Here is a 17,442-nt window from a genome sequence, read left to right on the forward strand (position 1 = left end):
CAATACGGTCTTAATTATTACTTTATGTCCGACAGAGGCTGTGAACACGTGTGCTGAAAGCTTCAATGTTGTTATAAAGAAAGTGAAGTAATTATGGAGCAGCTTCTCTATCACAAAGTTTCTTATAATATCACAGCTTCATTTACAGCTTCACATAAAAAGAAAGAGCTGCAGAAGAGAGAGCAGCAAGGGTGCGAGGAGGAATCATGCTCCCATTATGTGTACTCGAATCCCAACAGGCTCTAAAATTAGATTCCTAATGAGTGTCAGTCTTACTGATCAGTTGATTTTGTGGTTTAAGCGCAGACTTCTAGAGTGTAGGATTAATACAATATCAGAATATTACTGCATTGTTTCAGGGAATCCTCAAGGATTTTAGCAGGGGCCAAAGCTCCCACTGTCCAAAATTAGAATACTACTAATTAATTATCACAAAAGCAAAACATGCTAATGTCTTCTCATCGCCAAACTCCTGCAACCGACGATTGCTTGAGGAGACTTTTAAATGAAACAATGTGAGTTTTAATTGGCTCATGCGATTCAAATCCAGGCCGAAAAGTGACAATAGCGGCTCAAATCTCAAACGACACAAAATTAGTTCCGCTTGACACTCAGTAATTAGACAGTTTTCAGTTCTGAGTTGTAAAATTGAGCTCCAGATCTTATAAAAGTTCCAGTCTACTGTCTCGTAATTGGTGTTTCCATCCATCTGCGTGGCGTGGCAATTCTATTACAAAATAAAAGCATTACTCCTCAGACTAACAAAGCATACACACACACACATGCACAGACACAGATAAGAGGGAGAGAGAGATGCTGAGGGTGGCAGTTGGCAAATATAAAACTGCAAAAACTTCACCATATATTTCTTTATTTGGATAATTTGTTTGAAAGACCTCTAAGGTTAGCTTAGGCTAGTTTGGAAGAGGGACAGTGGTTGCATTTTTGCTGGCTTCAACATGAGATTTATAATTTGTGCTCACCTGCAGTAGCTCAGGTCCAAAAGCACGAGCCCATCAACTGAGAGGAACAAGCTGAAAATGAGCTACGCTAGTGCCTGTTCATCTTTCTGAGGTAATAAGTACAAACTGCACGAGAAGATCCTGAAACATCTCGAGTTTTAGGATGAACTGGGGACCTGGGACAACAGTGTCCATCTCCTGGCGTCCATGCTTCTGTTGACTGCACAGATGGTCACATCTCACTGAAGTTTGAGGTGTTGTTCCATGCTGAGCGCAGCAAACAAAGACTCCTGGCTCTCAGCTCGCACTCTTTGTTTCAAAGCTTTGCTACTACTAAGACTTCAAACCTTCAAGTCAGCAAGTTTTTTGTTGTTGTTTTATTCTTTGAGAATCTGCTGACTCGAGAGGCACCGAGACGAGCTGGAGCGAGGACGGGTGGATGACATAACATCATGATGTCAGAGGAGCGGGAACAATTACAGCAAAACAGAAGGAGATGCTAACTGGGTGATTAAAGATTTTAATTTGAAGGGCTGCGGAAAAGTCATTTCAGCTGTCCGTGATGACAGACGGGTTTATTTGCAACAGAAAACATACATTGTTCAAACACAGAAGGGGATTTAAAAGAACGCTCTGCGCGATGTTTATCGGCTAAACACTGATAGCTTCTTTACAAAAGGCACTTTTCTCCCAGTGGGGTTGTTTTAAACACCATCTGCTTTTCAAGGCATTTCTGAGCAGATTCAAGTACCTGAACTGTTGTAGTTCAAGCTCATAACAAACACTTTTAAATGTCTTAAACGTTGCTGCTTGCAGGGGCGCAAGCACAACCAAAGAAGAACAGTTTGACGAGTCCTTTCTGTCTATGTGATAACGCGTCCTTGAGTAAGACTTAACTCACAATGTTGCGTGTTTGGTGTATGAATGATGGCGTCCTCTGAAGTCGCTGCCAGCATTGTAGGACTGGATGAATGCAGTCTATTGTGACGCACAAAAGTGCTGCAGAGTAACACCATTTATCCCGACACCTACAGTATATGTTATCATTAATCAATGAGAGATAAAAACCTTCAGCTGCCATCTTGTCTTTGTGGAGCGGTTTGAGAACTGCTATGATCCTATGACCTATGCTATGAGGAGCACCTTGTCCCTGATTTGGACTCCCAAGACACTTCTGTTCAGGATTAAGGGCTGAATTGTGGTTCAAGATCGCAATTATAACCAAAATGAAGGGCCAGTGTACCAGGACTGGGGTCCCTCCCTGGAGACAGACCAGGGGAGGGGGTTCCTGGATGCAGGCCTTTGTTCAGCTCATGACGGATCATTTGTGTTGACAAGGGAAGACAAAGCCAAGCAGCGCCAGTGTTTAATGGATTATGCGGACGCTCGGCAGGCAGACTTAGCACAAGCTGCATTAAACATAAAATCATATGCATCTGAAGCACAATTATACCAAAAAAAGAAACTTATTTTATTTTATTTTTAAAAAAAGCTGATATGGAGATAAGTTTAGATATCAGCCTAAAACCCCATTTGCAGTGACCTGTAACATGGTTCATATAAAGCAAAGATGTTCATTTTGCAAAAATCCCATGATGTGGATGAGAGTTGAAATTGCTGAGACGACGCCACTTCATTACTTCTGCAGCCATTTATTACTCAGTACACTTTCTCGCACCATAAAATAACATTCTGAAAGACGTTCATGCCACAGTATTGCAATTAAGTGGATGCTAACAGCTGCCAATTGTTAAAAAGCCCCATTTTGCACACCAATTCGCTCTCCCAGTCCTCAACAATTGTTGCAATTATAATAATACAAGAAAGATGCTTTAAAACCTTGCGCGGTGTCTGCTTGCCACCCAAAGATTTACCTTGAGAAAGCATTCCATTTAGGCTTTAATCTACCAGTGCACTCAATCAATTCAGCGCTAATCGAAATATATTGCAAACAGAAACACTTGATTTTTAAAAGAACAATGGATTGGCTTGCTTAATGGCAGACGACTATAATCCATTTGGAAATGGTTGGCTGTGTTCAAGTGTACTTTAATATGTTACACCATCAATGTAGCTGCTAAAAGAACTATAAACCCTGACACGTAGCTTTAACACCTCAGCAGTGTTAATAGCCCAAAAAATGGTACATGCCACCTTCCAAAAAGCGTTCATTTTGTCCATGTCAAAGAGACTAGAGCATTTTGGTGAAATGAACTACTTCCAGTTAGTCTTTGTTGAGTTCAACTACACCGTCTCGCTCTGCCACGCTACTTTCACGGTTCAAACTCCTTAAATTTTCCCTCTGTAGAATTTGAGTTGATATCCCTTAGTTCCCATCCTTGGGTATCGGTGCTGAGCTGGGAATACCTGAAACATTTAAAGAGAGTAGTGCCTCCAAGGGAAATGTCAGGACCTTTCAGAGCCGTAGCAATGGGTGTTGAGGAAAATGATACATGGTGTTTATTTCACGGCTAAGGCCAGAAAACACGCCTCCACTCCAGTCGAATATGGGAGAATTTCGCTGAGCCAGTCTGGTGCCACCAGGAAGGGACTCCACGTTTATACAAATACTAAACTTTGAAAGAAGTGACAGGTCAATTTTGTAACAGTGAACAGGACAAAGAGGTTTGGCCGCGGCGGCCAAAGGCCTACCGTCACAGTAAATGAAGGAAAAACAAGAGGAGGCTTGCAGCATGTAGCCTCAGTCTGATGCACTGTTGCCATTTGTCTAACACGTTTCATTAGGAAAATAGATTTACCGCAAATGCCACAGCGGCTGGGGGGGGGGGGGGGGGGGGGGGCAGTAGATGGTTAAGATTTTAGAATGCTCAGATTAAATTTATAGACACAAGCTCTTTGCTCTGATTACTGTTGTTTATCTGCGCGGAAGAGGCGGCCACCGATCCGGTGTTTTTCCCTGACAGCATTTCATCTGGCTGTCCCTTCATATTCACAGCCGGATGAGTCATTTACCGGGCAGAGTCACGCTCCGTTCGGCTGAATCCGAGTGGCATTAAAACTGGGGGATAAAGGGAAGAAGGTAGCAGGTGGCTCCTCTAAACAATCCCTGATCTACACAAGCTCGTAAAAGCTTATGTAAAGAAATATGTCCGATCACGTAGGATGCCGTGATGCCGCTCCACGGGGGCAGAAGAGCTTTGAGGTAATCCAAAAACGAAAAGGTGAGGATTCGCGCGTGGACTGTTCTTATCTTCAAAGAGTGCAAATCATTTAATTGGTATGGGCCCACTGTCCAACATGGAGTCAGAGCGGCAGTGCGGCTAAGAACTGAGGAGGTGGGGGAACAAGCATTTGACAGGGGAGCCACCTCTTGGGAACTAGTCCATAATCCGAGTCGGCAACTAATTGCATGCTTCTGGGTTTGTCAGTGTTGGAGGATGGTCAGATTTTTTTTTTCCTTTTGCAAGCAATCAGCTCTGAGGCACGGCAGAATTGGCCTCTAATAGTTGGGCGGACGTGGAAACTGAATGACCAGAGGTTGCTTTCAGGACAAAAAAAATGCTTCATGCTCTGATATCTGAAGTTCAGAGAAAAGGGAAGGAAGAGGAGGAAAGTGTCAGAAAATGGAGACATGGTGCAGCAGCATTTGGGCCAAAATGATGATGATGACGATGATGCTAAAAGTCCAAAGACACAACTTGAGAGGCGTTTTTGATCTTAATGCCAAAAGAACACGTGAGCAAACCAGCAGAAGAACGTCTCTAGTTCAATGGGAGGAAAAGGCCAATGAAGCAGATGGTAAACATTCAATCGCTAATTAATTAGCTTGAAGAGCATGACGATAAAAGCATGTTGTTTTCTCTATTTATTTATTTTATGTGGCAGTTAGCGAGGCAACGTCTCTGTGCTAGAGAGCATCGGGGGTGGCGGGCAACTTGTTTATCGAGCTGATTCATAGCACTGAGATAATCTCTGCTCCAATAAACCATCGGGATTGAGGCGAAGCTTAGGCCGCTGATCACAGCCAACCCAGATTGACACCAGGGAATTATTCATCCCCCCTTCTTCATGACAGTTGGGCGGGCAAGTCTCTGACGGGGGGCCTTTGGGCATGGTAGCAAACATAGAAAGTGGGTTAAGTATCTCTTAGCTGTCACCAAACAAACAATCCTCATCAGCGGACACTTCATATGGCCACTGTTGTTAGCTTAAAGCTACATTTTTGACATTTAGTTAAAGTTTTAAAAAAACAAGAACTTTCCACATAGACATGTCGCCACCTCCAGTATTTCTGTAGCACGCAGCTCCAAATCCAGTATTTGCTAAAATGCATTATTAGCATCAACTGGGCCCCAGAAATTGTCAAGAAAACCCTATTGGAAGCATTGATGTAGTATCAAAAATGTTGCTTTAGTGTGGAATCCATTAACGAATCAAATGATTCCAAGTATTCTATGGATTTTAATACCCAGTTGACATAAAATATAGGCATTATGATGTGTATCTTCCACTAAATATTCTGTATTTAGGCTCCAAACTCATAATCAGATAACATCTTTCCTCGAGGCGGTAGTGTGCATTCCAGTTTTGGTAAAAACACACCGATCTCTCCCAGTTTGTTTTTGCCCTTCCTTTGGGGTCCTCACCTGCATAGCTTAATCGAGGGAATCCCGTCTTTGTCCCAGTTTACATGCATAGGAGAAAATTGAATAACCGATGGGAACATGTCCTCCTCAATGCTAGCTGGTCATATGCATCTTGTCAGGAGGTTAATACGACCCACTTTCCAGTTAAAACATTACATCACATAAACAACTGGAGCAGACCGGCATTTTGAACAGTAAGATGAATAACTATACAGCATTATGATTACACACACATTAACCCACTAGAACAATGTATATCGCCACCTAGTGCTGTGGAGGACATTTATTCAATTTTATCCCTTACAAAATTTGCCCCATTGTAAACTGGGACAGGGAACAAATTCCGATAAGATGCCAAAGTGAAATTTTGACCATAGCTTGATGAACCTGTGCATCTAAATGCAACCACCGACTTGCACTTTTATAATGCGATGCTACTTATTCAGTGGATACAGCTAGCACCATCCATCCACTGGCAAGCACGCTCAAAGCATGCCCTTCCAAACTCCTGCAAACTGTCAACGGAACGGCGGCTTTAATAGTGACTTCAACCGAACCAAGTGGAACTTCAGAGAAGCTGCTCTGCATGCAAGTCCACACCAGGCGCCTCACAGAGTCAAAATCCAGGAATTCATATTGAAAGAGAGAAGGCTTGCCCTCTCAGCCTTGCCTCACAGCCATCAAAGAGGACATTTCATATTGCTAGATTGAGATACCATCATTCCCAGCTTTTAAAAGAGGCTCTCTCCATCTGCAGTTCAAAAGATATATATTTTTTTGCATTTTTAAAAAAAGAGATTGACAGAATTTCACCCCAAACACTTAAATATTAGGGGATTAAAACTAAGTGATGGTCTGACAATCACTTTCATTATTGAGTACTTGACAGCTTATGATTACTTGTCTAAATTCTATCAGGCTTGTCATTGATGTTACAAACCACGCCCACGTTGTTTCATTGAGTCTTTAATGACGGGCTACCTGTGCAGCTGGCACCGACGCGTACGTGATGGAGATGGAGGTGGAGGTGGAGGAAGGGGGAGCAGGCTGGGAGGGAGAGAAGGAGTGGGAGGGAGCTTACGCGTCATTGCCACAAATCCATTCTGTCCGCAAAGACGGGGAAAAAAACCCGCTTTCAAAAAACTGCGAACAAACTGTGCAGTCCGCACGAGTGACGGAGCGCCGAGCGTCTGCGCGCTTGTGGCGCACCAGTTTAAATACATTAAAGAGAGAGAGAGTGCGAAGCCATGAACGTAGCGGCGGGACACACCGGACAATGTAGTCGATATCGATTCAAAACATGCCACAAAACTGTGCACACGAATGGGAAGAATGTTTGGATGCGGGGGGAACAACTTTGCGCTCTGGAAAGCACAAGAGTCACCACTTGTCGCAAGTGCCGCGTCCTGCGTAGCTCCTCCGGGGAGGGAAAGGGACTGAGAGGGGGGGAATGGCCTATTGTGTATTGTTTGCCAGAACTGGTCCTTAAAAGTAGTTAAAAGACAAGCACGGAACGCAGAACGGTCCGGGGCTTATGCGGCGGTGGAAGCGGAGCGCAGAGAGCGGAAGAAAGTGAAGTTGTGCGGGGTTTGTTTGTGTCTTTTACCTCAATACAGCCGTGTCGCCTTGTCTGCTCACCACACTTTCCACCGAGGAATAGTCCACAGTTTGTCCGGCGGGCAAGCAGGACGGCAGGAGGCAGCACAGGCTGAGGATGATCGCAGTGAGCCAGTGACCAGACACGCAAGCATCCTGCACCGCAATCATTATGTCCATCACAGCCGCACGTCGCTGTCGCTCTTCCCGACACTTCCGGATGCAAAACAGCTGAATGAATATAAAAAAGAAATACAGCCTCGGCGGGAACGACGCGTTTCTCCTCGGTGCGCCACGAAGGAATGCTCCGCTGTACAGTTTCCCGGGTTCGCCTGGCTGGATGTGGAGCCCAGTGTGCGGGGAGCTGCGCTCTCCAGTGGCTCGAACACCATCTAGTGAGGAAATGCGATGTAAAATGGGAGCAGACCTAGAAGCAGACAACCCCCAGGCTCTGATCCTGTTGCCATGCGGCCGTTTCCCGGGCAACCCTTTCCCAGTGGCTCGTGATGGAGCAGTGGGTATTGATTAGTTATTGGTACAGACAATTTTTTAAAGCATATTGGTGCTGCTTCCACTCTTATCATCCATAAGCAAATAAGCATATACAGCAGTGACGTAGGATATGAGTGTGTGTGTGTGTGTGTGTGTGTGTGTGTGTGTGTGTCTGGGGGGGGGGGGGGTCCTCCCTGGTAAAGGCAAGTTTTAAAAGTTATCTGGTTACTTGATAAAGATACACTGGACTTGTTAATTTAACTTATTTAACTGTCTTTCTTCAAAATAAAACTAAAAAGGAAAATTCAGGATAAATACATTAAACAATTAAGTCTGAAAATGGCTGAAATGTGCAACTAAAGTAAACACTTAACAGTACAGTATGAACAGTACAGTATAAGTGTGTGTGTGTGTGTGTGCAACAGTGGAATTTAAAAACAGAACGCCATAAAGTCTACACAATTAAAGAGGGCAATTATACAGCGTGCAACTATATATGTTGATATTTCCAGTGTTATGGCCAATTGCACATTCTGCTCACTGTTGGGGCCGCCACCACGGCCACATAATGAGGACTAAATGATTTTAAAAATAATAATTACCACATTGTGAATCAAGAACTTAACCTAAAAGACTCTGTCTCCTGCTGCTGTTGCCTAAAACTAGAGACAATCTTGTGGAAAAGCCATTGAACTAGTTTGGAGGAACCCAGGTCTTACCCTAGCCAAGGAGGGGGGGGCTGAGCCAGCGTTTCAAGTGGATCCTGCCATTCACCACTGATGAGCCCCCTCCTGCGGATCCCCCCCCCCCCCCCGCCGCCCAAATGATTAGCTTTAACTACACAATAATGGAGGAAGATGCTCACTGATCAGACTTATGTTTCAAAATGTATATTTCCTCTCTCAACAAATGCATAGCTACATACATTTCTGTGGCATCACCTCTCTCTGTTAACAGGCATGGCTCTTTGGAATTAGATCCCCCAGTAGATTGCGATGGTTTGCTGTATCGGTCCATAAAAACTGCCTAAACTTTAAATCATAAGTTTTCACAATCTACATGATGGCATGTGTGGTGTCACCGTTACCTCACACAGAATGGTGCTCACCATGCCTCTCATATTGCACAGCGGTGTGCATCGATTATGCAATTTGTGCATATGGCTCAAAATGAAGCCCCCCCCCCCCCCCCTTTCACAGTGTGTGTGTTGGGTATAGGAGGGGAAGAAGGGGGGGGGGGGAGAAACTGAAGAGTTTACATCAACACACTAAAACAAGCTTTGTGTTTCAGACCAACAACCTGACCCTCTGTGCATCTACACAACATGCTATGTCAGAGCTCCAGCTCTAATTATGATTGCGCACCCAAATGGACTAAATGGTTTCTTCTCCAGGGAGGTTAACGACGGGGCAGAGCCTGGGAGCCACTTTTCAGGGGGGTCACTGTGGGTTTTGCTCTGCTGTAAACGAGTCAACAGCCGTGTACGTGGACGGGCGACATGAAAACAGAAAAGTTCATCTTGTGACAAATGTCACTCTCATTTGCATAATTGAAGCTCTCTGTGCTGATGGTGGCCTTAAAAACAGGACACTCGTGTTATGGTTTGGTAAATGAGGGGGATTGGGCTCAGTTTAGAAGATATTTTCTAGGTCTTGTGTCACCTCTTTTTTCCCCTTGAGCCTGTCAAGATATGAACCTTCCCATGCATGAAAACTATAATTACAGTGACTCCATTTAGTGCCAGTGTAGCGGGTGGGGGTGTAGGGGGTGTAACATCCACTAATATTCCACTCAGGAATCCTGAACAAGATGAGAGAGATCAGGCACGAGACTATATTCCGGAATCGCAGCTATTTTAAACTTCAATTTATGTCTTTTCTTTTGTGGATATGTTATTTTTTATTGTTTGTGGCGATTGTTTCATCCAATAACAGCAGAATAAAAATGATGTGGCTGAAGAAGTGACCCGAGAATAAAGCTAGCATTCTTGGTTAATATGGCTGATTTATCCCCCAATCCAACTTGATTCCTACGGTGTAACAATCTAGCTTGTCTCCAGGTGTATTACAGAAACCCACAGCTTGACCCCTGAGCAAGAAACAGCGGCAGGAAAACCTCCCTTTACTAGGAAGAAACCTTGTGCAGGAGCAGACTAGGTGGGGGGGGGGCTCAAGGAGGAGGGGAAGGGGAGATAGTGCAAAGGTGGAGGACCAAAAGAGCGGAATAGACATATATAGCATTAAACCAAATTTAATAATGAAGATACACAACTAAAGCTGCGTGGGTTGGTGGGTCGATCAGCAGGTCAGGGGGCAGCTAGCTGCCTGCCCCCACTGTAAAAAATCCTTTGCTCTTTGTCTTATTGTCGGAAGAACCAATGAGGTAAAGCAAAAGTCTAACATAAAAAGGGTCAAAATCAATCCTCCTCATCAGCAGACACGCTGACCACCAGGCAATGCTGCTTTTCCATGTTTAACACCCGGGATTTTAAAGGTGAGAACACTCCAGCGGGTCCGCAGGAGAATTACCGCAGTGTAATATCAGGCATGACGGGTAATTAACTATGCTTTCCTGACACTGAAAAGGTGTCGCACATGTTAAGATTTTACCTGCAACAACATCTTTGACAGTTAACCATAAGACTGCAGTAACAGCTTTTAATTGCAGAGGATGAAATTAGCCTAAAATCTTGTGATGTTCATTTGACAAAGAAAAGGCCTTTTTCTCGTCCTTGACTCAACTTCTATTACGCCGCAGTGCAACAGCTGACACTTGTTCGAGTGCGAAGTAATGCACTGCATTTTTCAAACCGTACCTCGCTGTCAAAGACTAAAACGCTCGGCGTAGACGGAGCTGGAAAAAGATGTTTTGACTGAACCGCGCAAAGCTTTGATCGATGTAACCTTCCAGCGGTGACTCATTTTTTTAAGCCTCCTGTTTTCTTTTTCTGTTCCACTCACGCGGAACAAAACCTACAAAAAAGTCAGGAGTCGTGACGGCCTGGTTGTGTCGGACGCCACCTACCGACGCGTCTTCGAAGGCAAAATTCCACCGAGTCAGGTTTATATAGAATACCTGATCCTGAAGGTTCAAAAAGGGCGTCTAGTTGAGTTTCCATCACGGGAAGTGAAAAGCGCATGTTTTGCTGAGGCATTGCTGATGTTTGTAGAGGACACGGAGGGCGACTGTGAATGATTCTCATCACTTAAACGTGAAGCAGCTGCCTGAAACAGTTGAGCGCCCAGTTGGCTGGATGCAGTTGGCCCCGGTGTGTCTCCAGAACACTCCAGGCAACATAATAATGAGCAGCAGTGCTGGACAGACAGAGATGAAACTGTCACCATTAACTTGTATTTAGACTTGTAATCACAACTGAAATCCCTTTTTCACAACTTGTAACGGCAATCACAGTGATGTGGCCACGTGGTAATGCGACAGCTAGCTAAAGGGTCTTGGGCTCTTGCTATTAGCCACGATGAACCAGCAGGGGGCAATCTTCCGAAGTAAAACCTACGCCCTCCTTTACGGCTTTGCACGTGCGTGATTTACCAATGTTTAAAGTATCTCTCTATCCACAGGAGACCTCCAAAATAACTACCTTTAAAAACAAATGTGGGTGGACTAAAGTGAAGGAAGCCTGATTTATCCAGCCGCTTGGAGCGGATGATGGAAGAGGCGGAGCAGTCACCTTGACCACTCTTGTCAGATAGCTGTACTTGACGCTTCTGCAGTATCTGTGATTGGATGTTAATGAACTCCGGAGAGCCATTTTTCAGACAGCGCGTGAAGATAACTCTAAAGTGAAGGACTAATAACGTTACCTTATTACACCTTTTGGGAATATTATGTCCCGTGCTTGTATCAGACCCTTTTGGCGACCATCTCTGTCATAATTAGAGAAGTCTTTACAAGTACTTTACTGAAGATTTTTACTATAATATCACATACTTATAATCCCGCCGTGCTTGAAAAAAAATGGCATTTAACACTTGACAGCACTCGATACTAAAGGGTGTTCATAAAAAACATAATATCTTTTTTAAAACTTATATGCAGATTTCTGCTCAATGTTCCATCATATGAAGGCAGTCAGAGGTTGATCATTGCATAGAAGCTGATTTTAGGGTTCAGTTTTTATTATCAGCTAAATTTCTAATATATTACTGCAGTAACAGAACATCAAAATCACCTCTCAGCTCCTGCAGAGGGCTTCTTTAACTATTGCCTGTTGAGCCCTGAGGCTTTGTTAATATAACATGTAGCAACCCTAGAAGCACTTCTGGATTGAGTAATAACACCAGAGGCACATCAAAATGTCCTTGTCAATAAACACAACAGAGGCTGAAATGCACTAATCTGGGGTTGTAAAACCTCAAGATACCTAAGAGTAGGGGGTGTCGAGGCCAGCAGGCGTCAGGAGAGGCTGAAATCCACCCTGGACAGGTGACAAAATAACTGCATTCTTATAGACCACTATTGCCGACATATGTGATCCTATAACTTAGTCTCACTACCAGAGATTCAAAAGCCAACCTTTGAGCAATGACGGCAGTTTATGAGGCACAAGATCCCAGAAATGCTCGCATTCATTAGATGCTGCCGAAGCATCACATGGTCAAAAATAACAATCCGATCAGGATCTGATTTCTGGAGTCAGATCATGATCAGATTATTCTGATCATGAGAAAGTGGAGTAACGTCCCAAGATTTCTTGCCTTCTTGCATAACATGTTTAAAGTTTTTAAAGAAACAGGACGTTTGAGTCGTAAGTCACCACGTATTTGGGGAAATCTGATAAACGGACTGAATCACGTACACTTGAGTTTTCTTCGACCTGTGTTTTACAGCCTTTGGTCTAAAATATTCCCCTTCATTATGGGTTGGGGTCAGGGGTCAGATCGGGGCACATAAACCCTCACAAATCACACAGTGACACAAAAGTTTCATATCATTATGTGATGCTTGAGTGGCAGCTGAGGGTGTCATGTGTGTCTATAAACAGCTTTAATGTCCTCAAAAATGTAACTGGTGTAAATACATCTTAGCCCAGTTGTAAACAGCAACAATACCACGATGCCAACATAACACACACACACACACACACACACACACACACACACAAAGATAAAATCCAGCACAGCCACATGGGGAACTGAAAATATTGGCCTTATTTTGTGAAAAGATAAACATTTTAAAGAACTAGCTGGTGAATCTGATGTAGAATTTTGGCTAAAACAATCAATATTAACCTCTGTGTTCCTGTCGTGCTGATTCTGTCCACGCTTCAGAGTCAAAAGTCACAGTTCACTCAGCCTTTCTGCATCGCTCTCACCGGCTTAATCACGGATCAAAAGGGGGTAAAAAAACATCCTTTATTATGTGGGAGCCGTCGGTCCGGACGTGGCGGCGTGACCTTCACACCGGAACGCGGGAAGTTAATTTTACATCTCATCTAGGGTTGAGTTTTGGAGCTGCGAGACTCCCCTGCAGACAGCTGTCACTGAAAACTGGGATCTTCATAGTGCACTTTAATCTTCCTGACCTTCTGCCTCAGAGAAATAGATTACCCACCACACCCCCAGAGCGGCGCTCTAACTACCCGTGTCACCTTATGAATACCAAAAAGGACATTAAACCTGCTGCTTATGAGATGCCGCGTGTGGCACCAGGAGTATTTTTTAATCAATATAACAAACCGGGATATCATCAGTCTGCTTCTGAAACAAATCGCTGCTGATTCGATCAACCACTGAACAAAAGGAAATCACGTCAGAGTTTGTTTACTATTCACTGATTTGATTAAAGGAAAATAAAAAATGTTTAATTGCTCCTTATCGTGGGCTGAATAATTAGCCTTTAACAGCGATCGCAGAACAAAGCTCTCAGAATATTATATGACAACCCGATTCCTGTTTCACGACAGCAAACGAAACATTGAGATGTAGAAAAAGAAGCAGGTAAAGGAAGAAAAAGGGTGACTAGCGCACCTTTTGGTTCCTCCAATTGGCTTGATTGAAAGATTCAGCAGGAAATAATGAGAATTGATATGTCAAAGCTCTGCTGAAGATGAAAAGCCTGAGGGCATCAGGAATGGTTTAAAAAGTGTCGCAGAGCCTCCAGATTGAACGAGGCTTATTTTCATGGCAACCATACAAAATCCAATTTATCTGCCCCCCCTCCCCTTATTGGACGTCTGACCCTGACTTGTCCTGAGACAAACAAAGCTGCTACTGTCCTCTCCTTGCAAATAATGGGGGGCATCACAGTTTTAGTCCAACCACACCTGTATTTGGCTACCCCCCCCCCCCCCCCCCCCACCGTGTTTACCCTCTGCTGGTGTTTGGGGGGGATGTAATCATCCCTCGTGCCATTTTCTGTCTCAATATTTAGATACAAAAACCATGAATAACTTTCTCACCTGATCTGAGCGATCCCGTGCGATTCTAAAATAGAGTTTTTCGAGCTGTTTTTCGAGCCCCCACCCCCCCAGCCCCCTTCTCCTCGTGGTGGGCAGCACTGAGCAGTCTTCATTGGGACAGTGAGGATAAGGGCGAAGATGTCAGCGTGAAATGAAATGCTCTCTGGGTCCTGAGGGAGAAGACCCCGCCCCAGTCCACAAGCACGTCAATCATGAAGCAATAACACGGCTGGTACACGGTTGTGTGGGGCAACCTGGGCGACCAAACGCAGAAATTTGACTTCAGAATCGCTGCAGAGCTGCTAACCGACGCTACCGTCTTTCTCGTCCGTTAACCCCTGACGGCTGTTGGCAGATGGGCACTAATTGACCCAGACAACATATTTACTGGAGTTTGTGACATACGGCAGACAGTCGGATTTACAGCCTCTGCGTGGGAAAAAAGGAAGATAAAGAGAATTCTTTGATCTAAGCAAAGCGGTTTTGATATTCAAAAGAACCAAATACAACATATTTTCTTTCCCAGTAATTTAGTGCTGTGTTATCAAATTTAGGCAGCATTTGGGGATGGAACACTCAATGCAAAGAGAGGCTGATCGTATTGATTTATTGGCCAATAAAACCAAAGGTGATGGGTGTCTCCTGGCTGACAGGCCTGATATATTTCACGCGGCGTAATTGCTGAAGAAAAATGACATCACACGTGCTTCAAGTGGTTCGTGTAAGGCTCACCTTTGCCGCGCTGCCACCAGCCTTGGATTTTGGTTGGGTTTGATTTATTGCAGCGAGGACGTGTCCGCCATCCCTGAACTTAAACAGGGACATGCATCTTTCTCCATCTTCTTCATTTCCTGGGAGGAATTGATTCGCCTCGGCCAGTAAACAACAGAAACATGACAAATACTTACGTGTGAAGGTGGATGTGTGTTATTTTAATAAGACAGAGTTTCTATTTCTAGAACTTTTCTTGAAACACGTCCCAGAACTTCATGGCAGCATGTTTGCTCCATCAGAGTTGTGTAAATGCCCATGAATATAAAGACCCGGAACCAAAGTTGACACCGAACAGTGGGTGGTTGTGGTTACTTGGCTTCGTTATTATAAGGAGCAGGAGTTAAGTAGTCTGTAGTCGGGGGTGAAACTTTTCCTGATTCTGCTGGCTCAGGCCTGCAGTGTCATCCACCAGACGGCCACAAGCTGAACATAACCGTAGCATAACTATTTCAACACAAGTATATACAGGACCTGTGTATTAATACAGGTCCTCCAGGACCTGCCGTGTTTCTACCACAGCCCAGAAAAGACAAACTTTAGTATTATTACTACTAAAGTTAAATCATTTTGGCAGGAAACAACATCCACTTTTCATCCTGCAGTATAAGGTTCCAAAAAACAATATACACATAAATAATAATATAAATACTGAAAGAAGTCGTGAAAAAAAGAATCCATTTTGTTTTACAGCCACCGTAGATTCTACAACATAAACTTGGGTTGATGAAGAATTAGATTAGATAAGATTTGTTGAAAATAGTCCAGTTCAGTGTAGTTCAGCTCATAGAATCTGACTACAAGACACAAGATTTGTTCATGATGAAAATTGGGTTCTGTTGAAAGAAATATATGTAATTTATTGCGTATCACTTTGGATCTTTCTTGTTTAAATTAAAATATAGTAAAGGTTTACTGAAGAAGACCACAGAGCGGAATACAAATGTGGTATAAAGCACCAAATATTAACAAAAATCTGGGATTCCTTTTAATTGACTTGTTTAGTAATTCTCTGGCTTTTGTCCCATTTCTTTTTGAAATTTAAATTGTGAATTATGTGCTCTTTTATGACAATGCAATAAATAACACAAGTGTATTGAAAGAAGTAACAGATTGGTTATGAGAGCCACCTAATTACTATAACAGGATTAATTATGCTGTCCTACTGATTTTGATTATCCACTGATCAGCAAGAATGTTCCTTTTGTATGGCACTTTTAAAAAGATTAAATCAAAATGAAAGAAATGGAAAAAAATGAGCGTGAAAGGAAACCAAATGAAGGAACGCTAAAAAAGAAAAAGCCGTTTCCCCAAGGACAAAAGGATAAAGCGCAAATAATTTACACATCAATGTTGCTTCCCACACCCTCTAATGTTGCATTTATGTCTCAAACTGGAAATCTATAAAAGCTATATTTATCTTCCCTATACAAGGCAAACGTGAAAGCTGCTGATGAATTATTCAAAGATCGCTGCATCAAGATCAAGTTATGTCTCAGTGTAATCACCTCGAGAGGAAGAAATACTTTACGGAAACATGCCTGAGTCTTGACAGTTTATGGATTCAAAACAGTTCCTTAACTTTACTGCAGCCTCAACCGAGGTTGGTTGGTTGTTGGTTGGTGTCAATTATGTGAGACGGATCAATTTGGCACTGGTGAACCAGGGATGTCTGAGTAAATACTGTATATTTCAATATAAATTCTCCGAGCATTACCATTCTAACGTCTGCTGTGGATTGTATTGGGAAAATGGTTCTTGACTGGTGTCATCATTCCTCCAGGCATAAATTGCGTGCATGATGGCCTCCCAAATATTGATGAAATATTGGTACGTAAAGGCCACGGCTCAGGCAGGACCGCAGCCACTTTTTCTTTATTCTCCGCACAAAGCAATTTCAACTGAGTACACATCTAATAAATAATTGTGGAGTGGAGTGTGCCGGACCCACATCCCCATCTTTGGAAGGCAATTTGTAGCAGCGTGATTCAAGACAACGTGGAGCCAGAAGAAATCAATAATAAAAAAGGTAGAGTATAATGGTAAAGCTCCTCAAAACTTTTACATTGCGCTACGCTCTCTTGATGGTGCCAGACCCTGACACGCGGAATGAAAAGCTCCAGTTGTCTTCTCTGCTGGTGCTGAGATCACAGCAGCTCGTGTGCCCACATCATTTGCAAACAAATGCTGCTATTCTTGTGTTTCTTCTGTGTTCTTGTACATGTTACACAGTGAGCCCCAGCGTTCAACTCTTAGCTGGCCCTCACAACCTCAAAGATCTGTTTGAAAATAACACTTAATTTGAAGTTCATGGACAGAATTGTGCAGGGGAGTCCACCAGGCAGAAACTGCTTCCTCCGAGGATTGTGGGATCCCAGGTGAACCCGGCTCGAGTGTGACCCTTAAGGACTGGATTTGGGTACCCCTAATGTAGAGTAAGAGGCAGTAGTTGCATCCTTTCAAGGATATAAATACAAGTATGTGTGTGTGTGTGTGTGTGTCCTGTCCCTGTACCCTTCATATCGTGCTGCCTGTTTGCTGATGTAGCACCTTTGCACCCAGCAAAGCAGTGTCATCCACACATGCGGCCAGCATG

At 43.6% G+C, this 17,442-nt stretch overlaps 1 protein-coding gene across 5 annotated transcripts in view; it reads right to left on the reverse strand.

Annotated features, from left to right (window-relative positions):
• The window catches only part of negr1 (neuronal growth regulator 1), a 92,746-nt gene extending 85,005 nt beyond the window's left edge, over nt 1-7,741 (reverse strand). Inside the window, exon 1 of one of the 5 annotated variants that reach the window (XM_057038659.1) lies at nt 7,176-7,737. In XM_057038659.1, the coding sequence (XP_056894639.1) occupies nt 7,176-7,345 (170 nt within the window). In that variant the 5' untranslated portion in view covers nt 7,346-7,737. Of the gene's footprint in view, nt 1-7,175 lie in introns of all 5 variants that reach the window. The other 4 variants (XM_057038660.1, XM_057038658.1, XM_057038661.1 and 1 more) reach the window with 4 other exon arrangements.
• Between the last annotated feature and the right edge of the window lie 9,701 nt (nt 7,742-17,442).

Source organism: Takifugu flavidus, chromosome 7 (genome assembly GCF_003711565.1).
Source record: "Takifugu flavidus isolate HTHZ2018 chromosome 7, ASM371156v2, whole genome shotgun sequence".
NCBI lineage: Eukaryota > Metazoa > Chordata > Actinopteri > Tetraodontiformes > Tetraodontidae > Takifugu > Takifugu flavidus.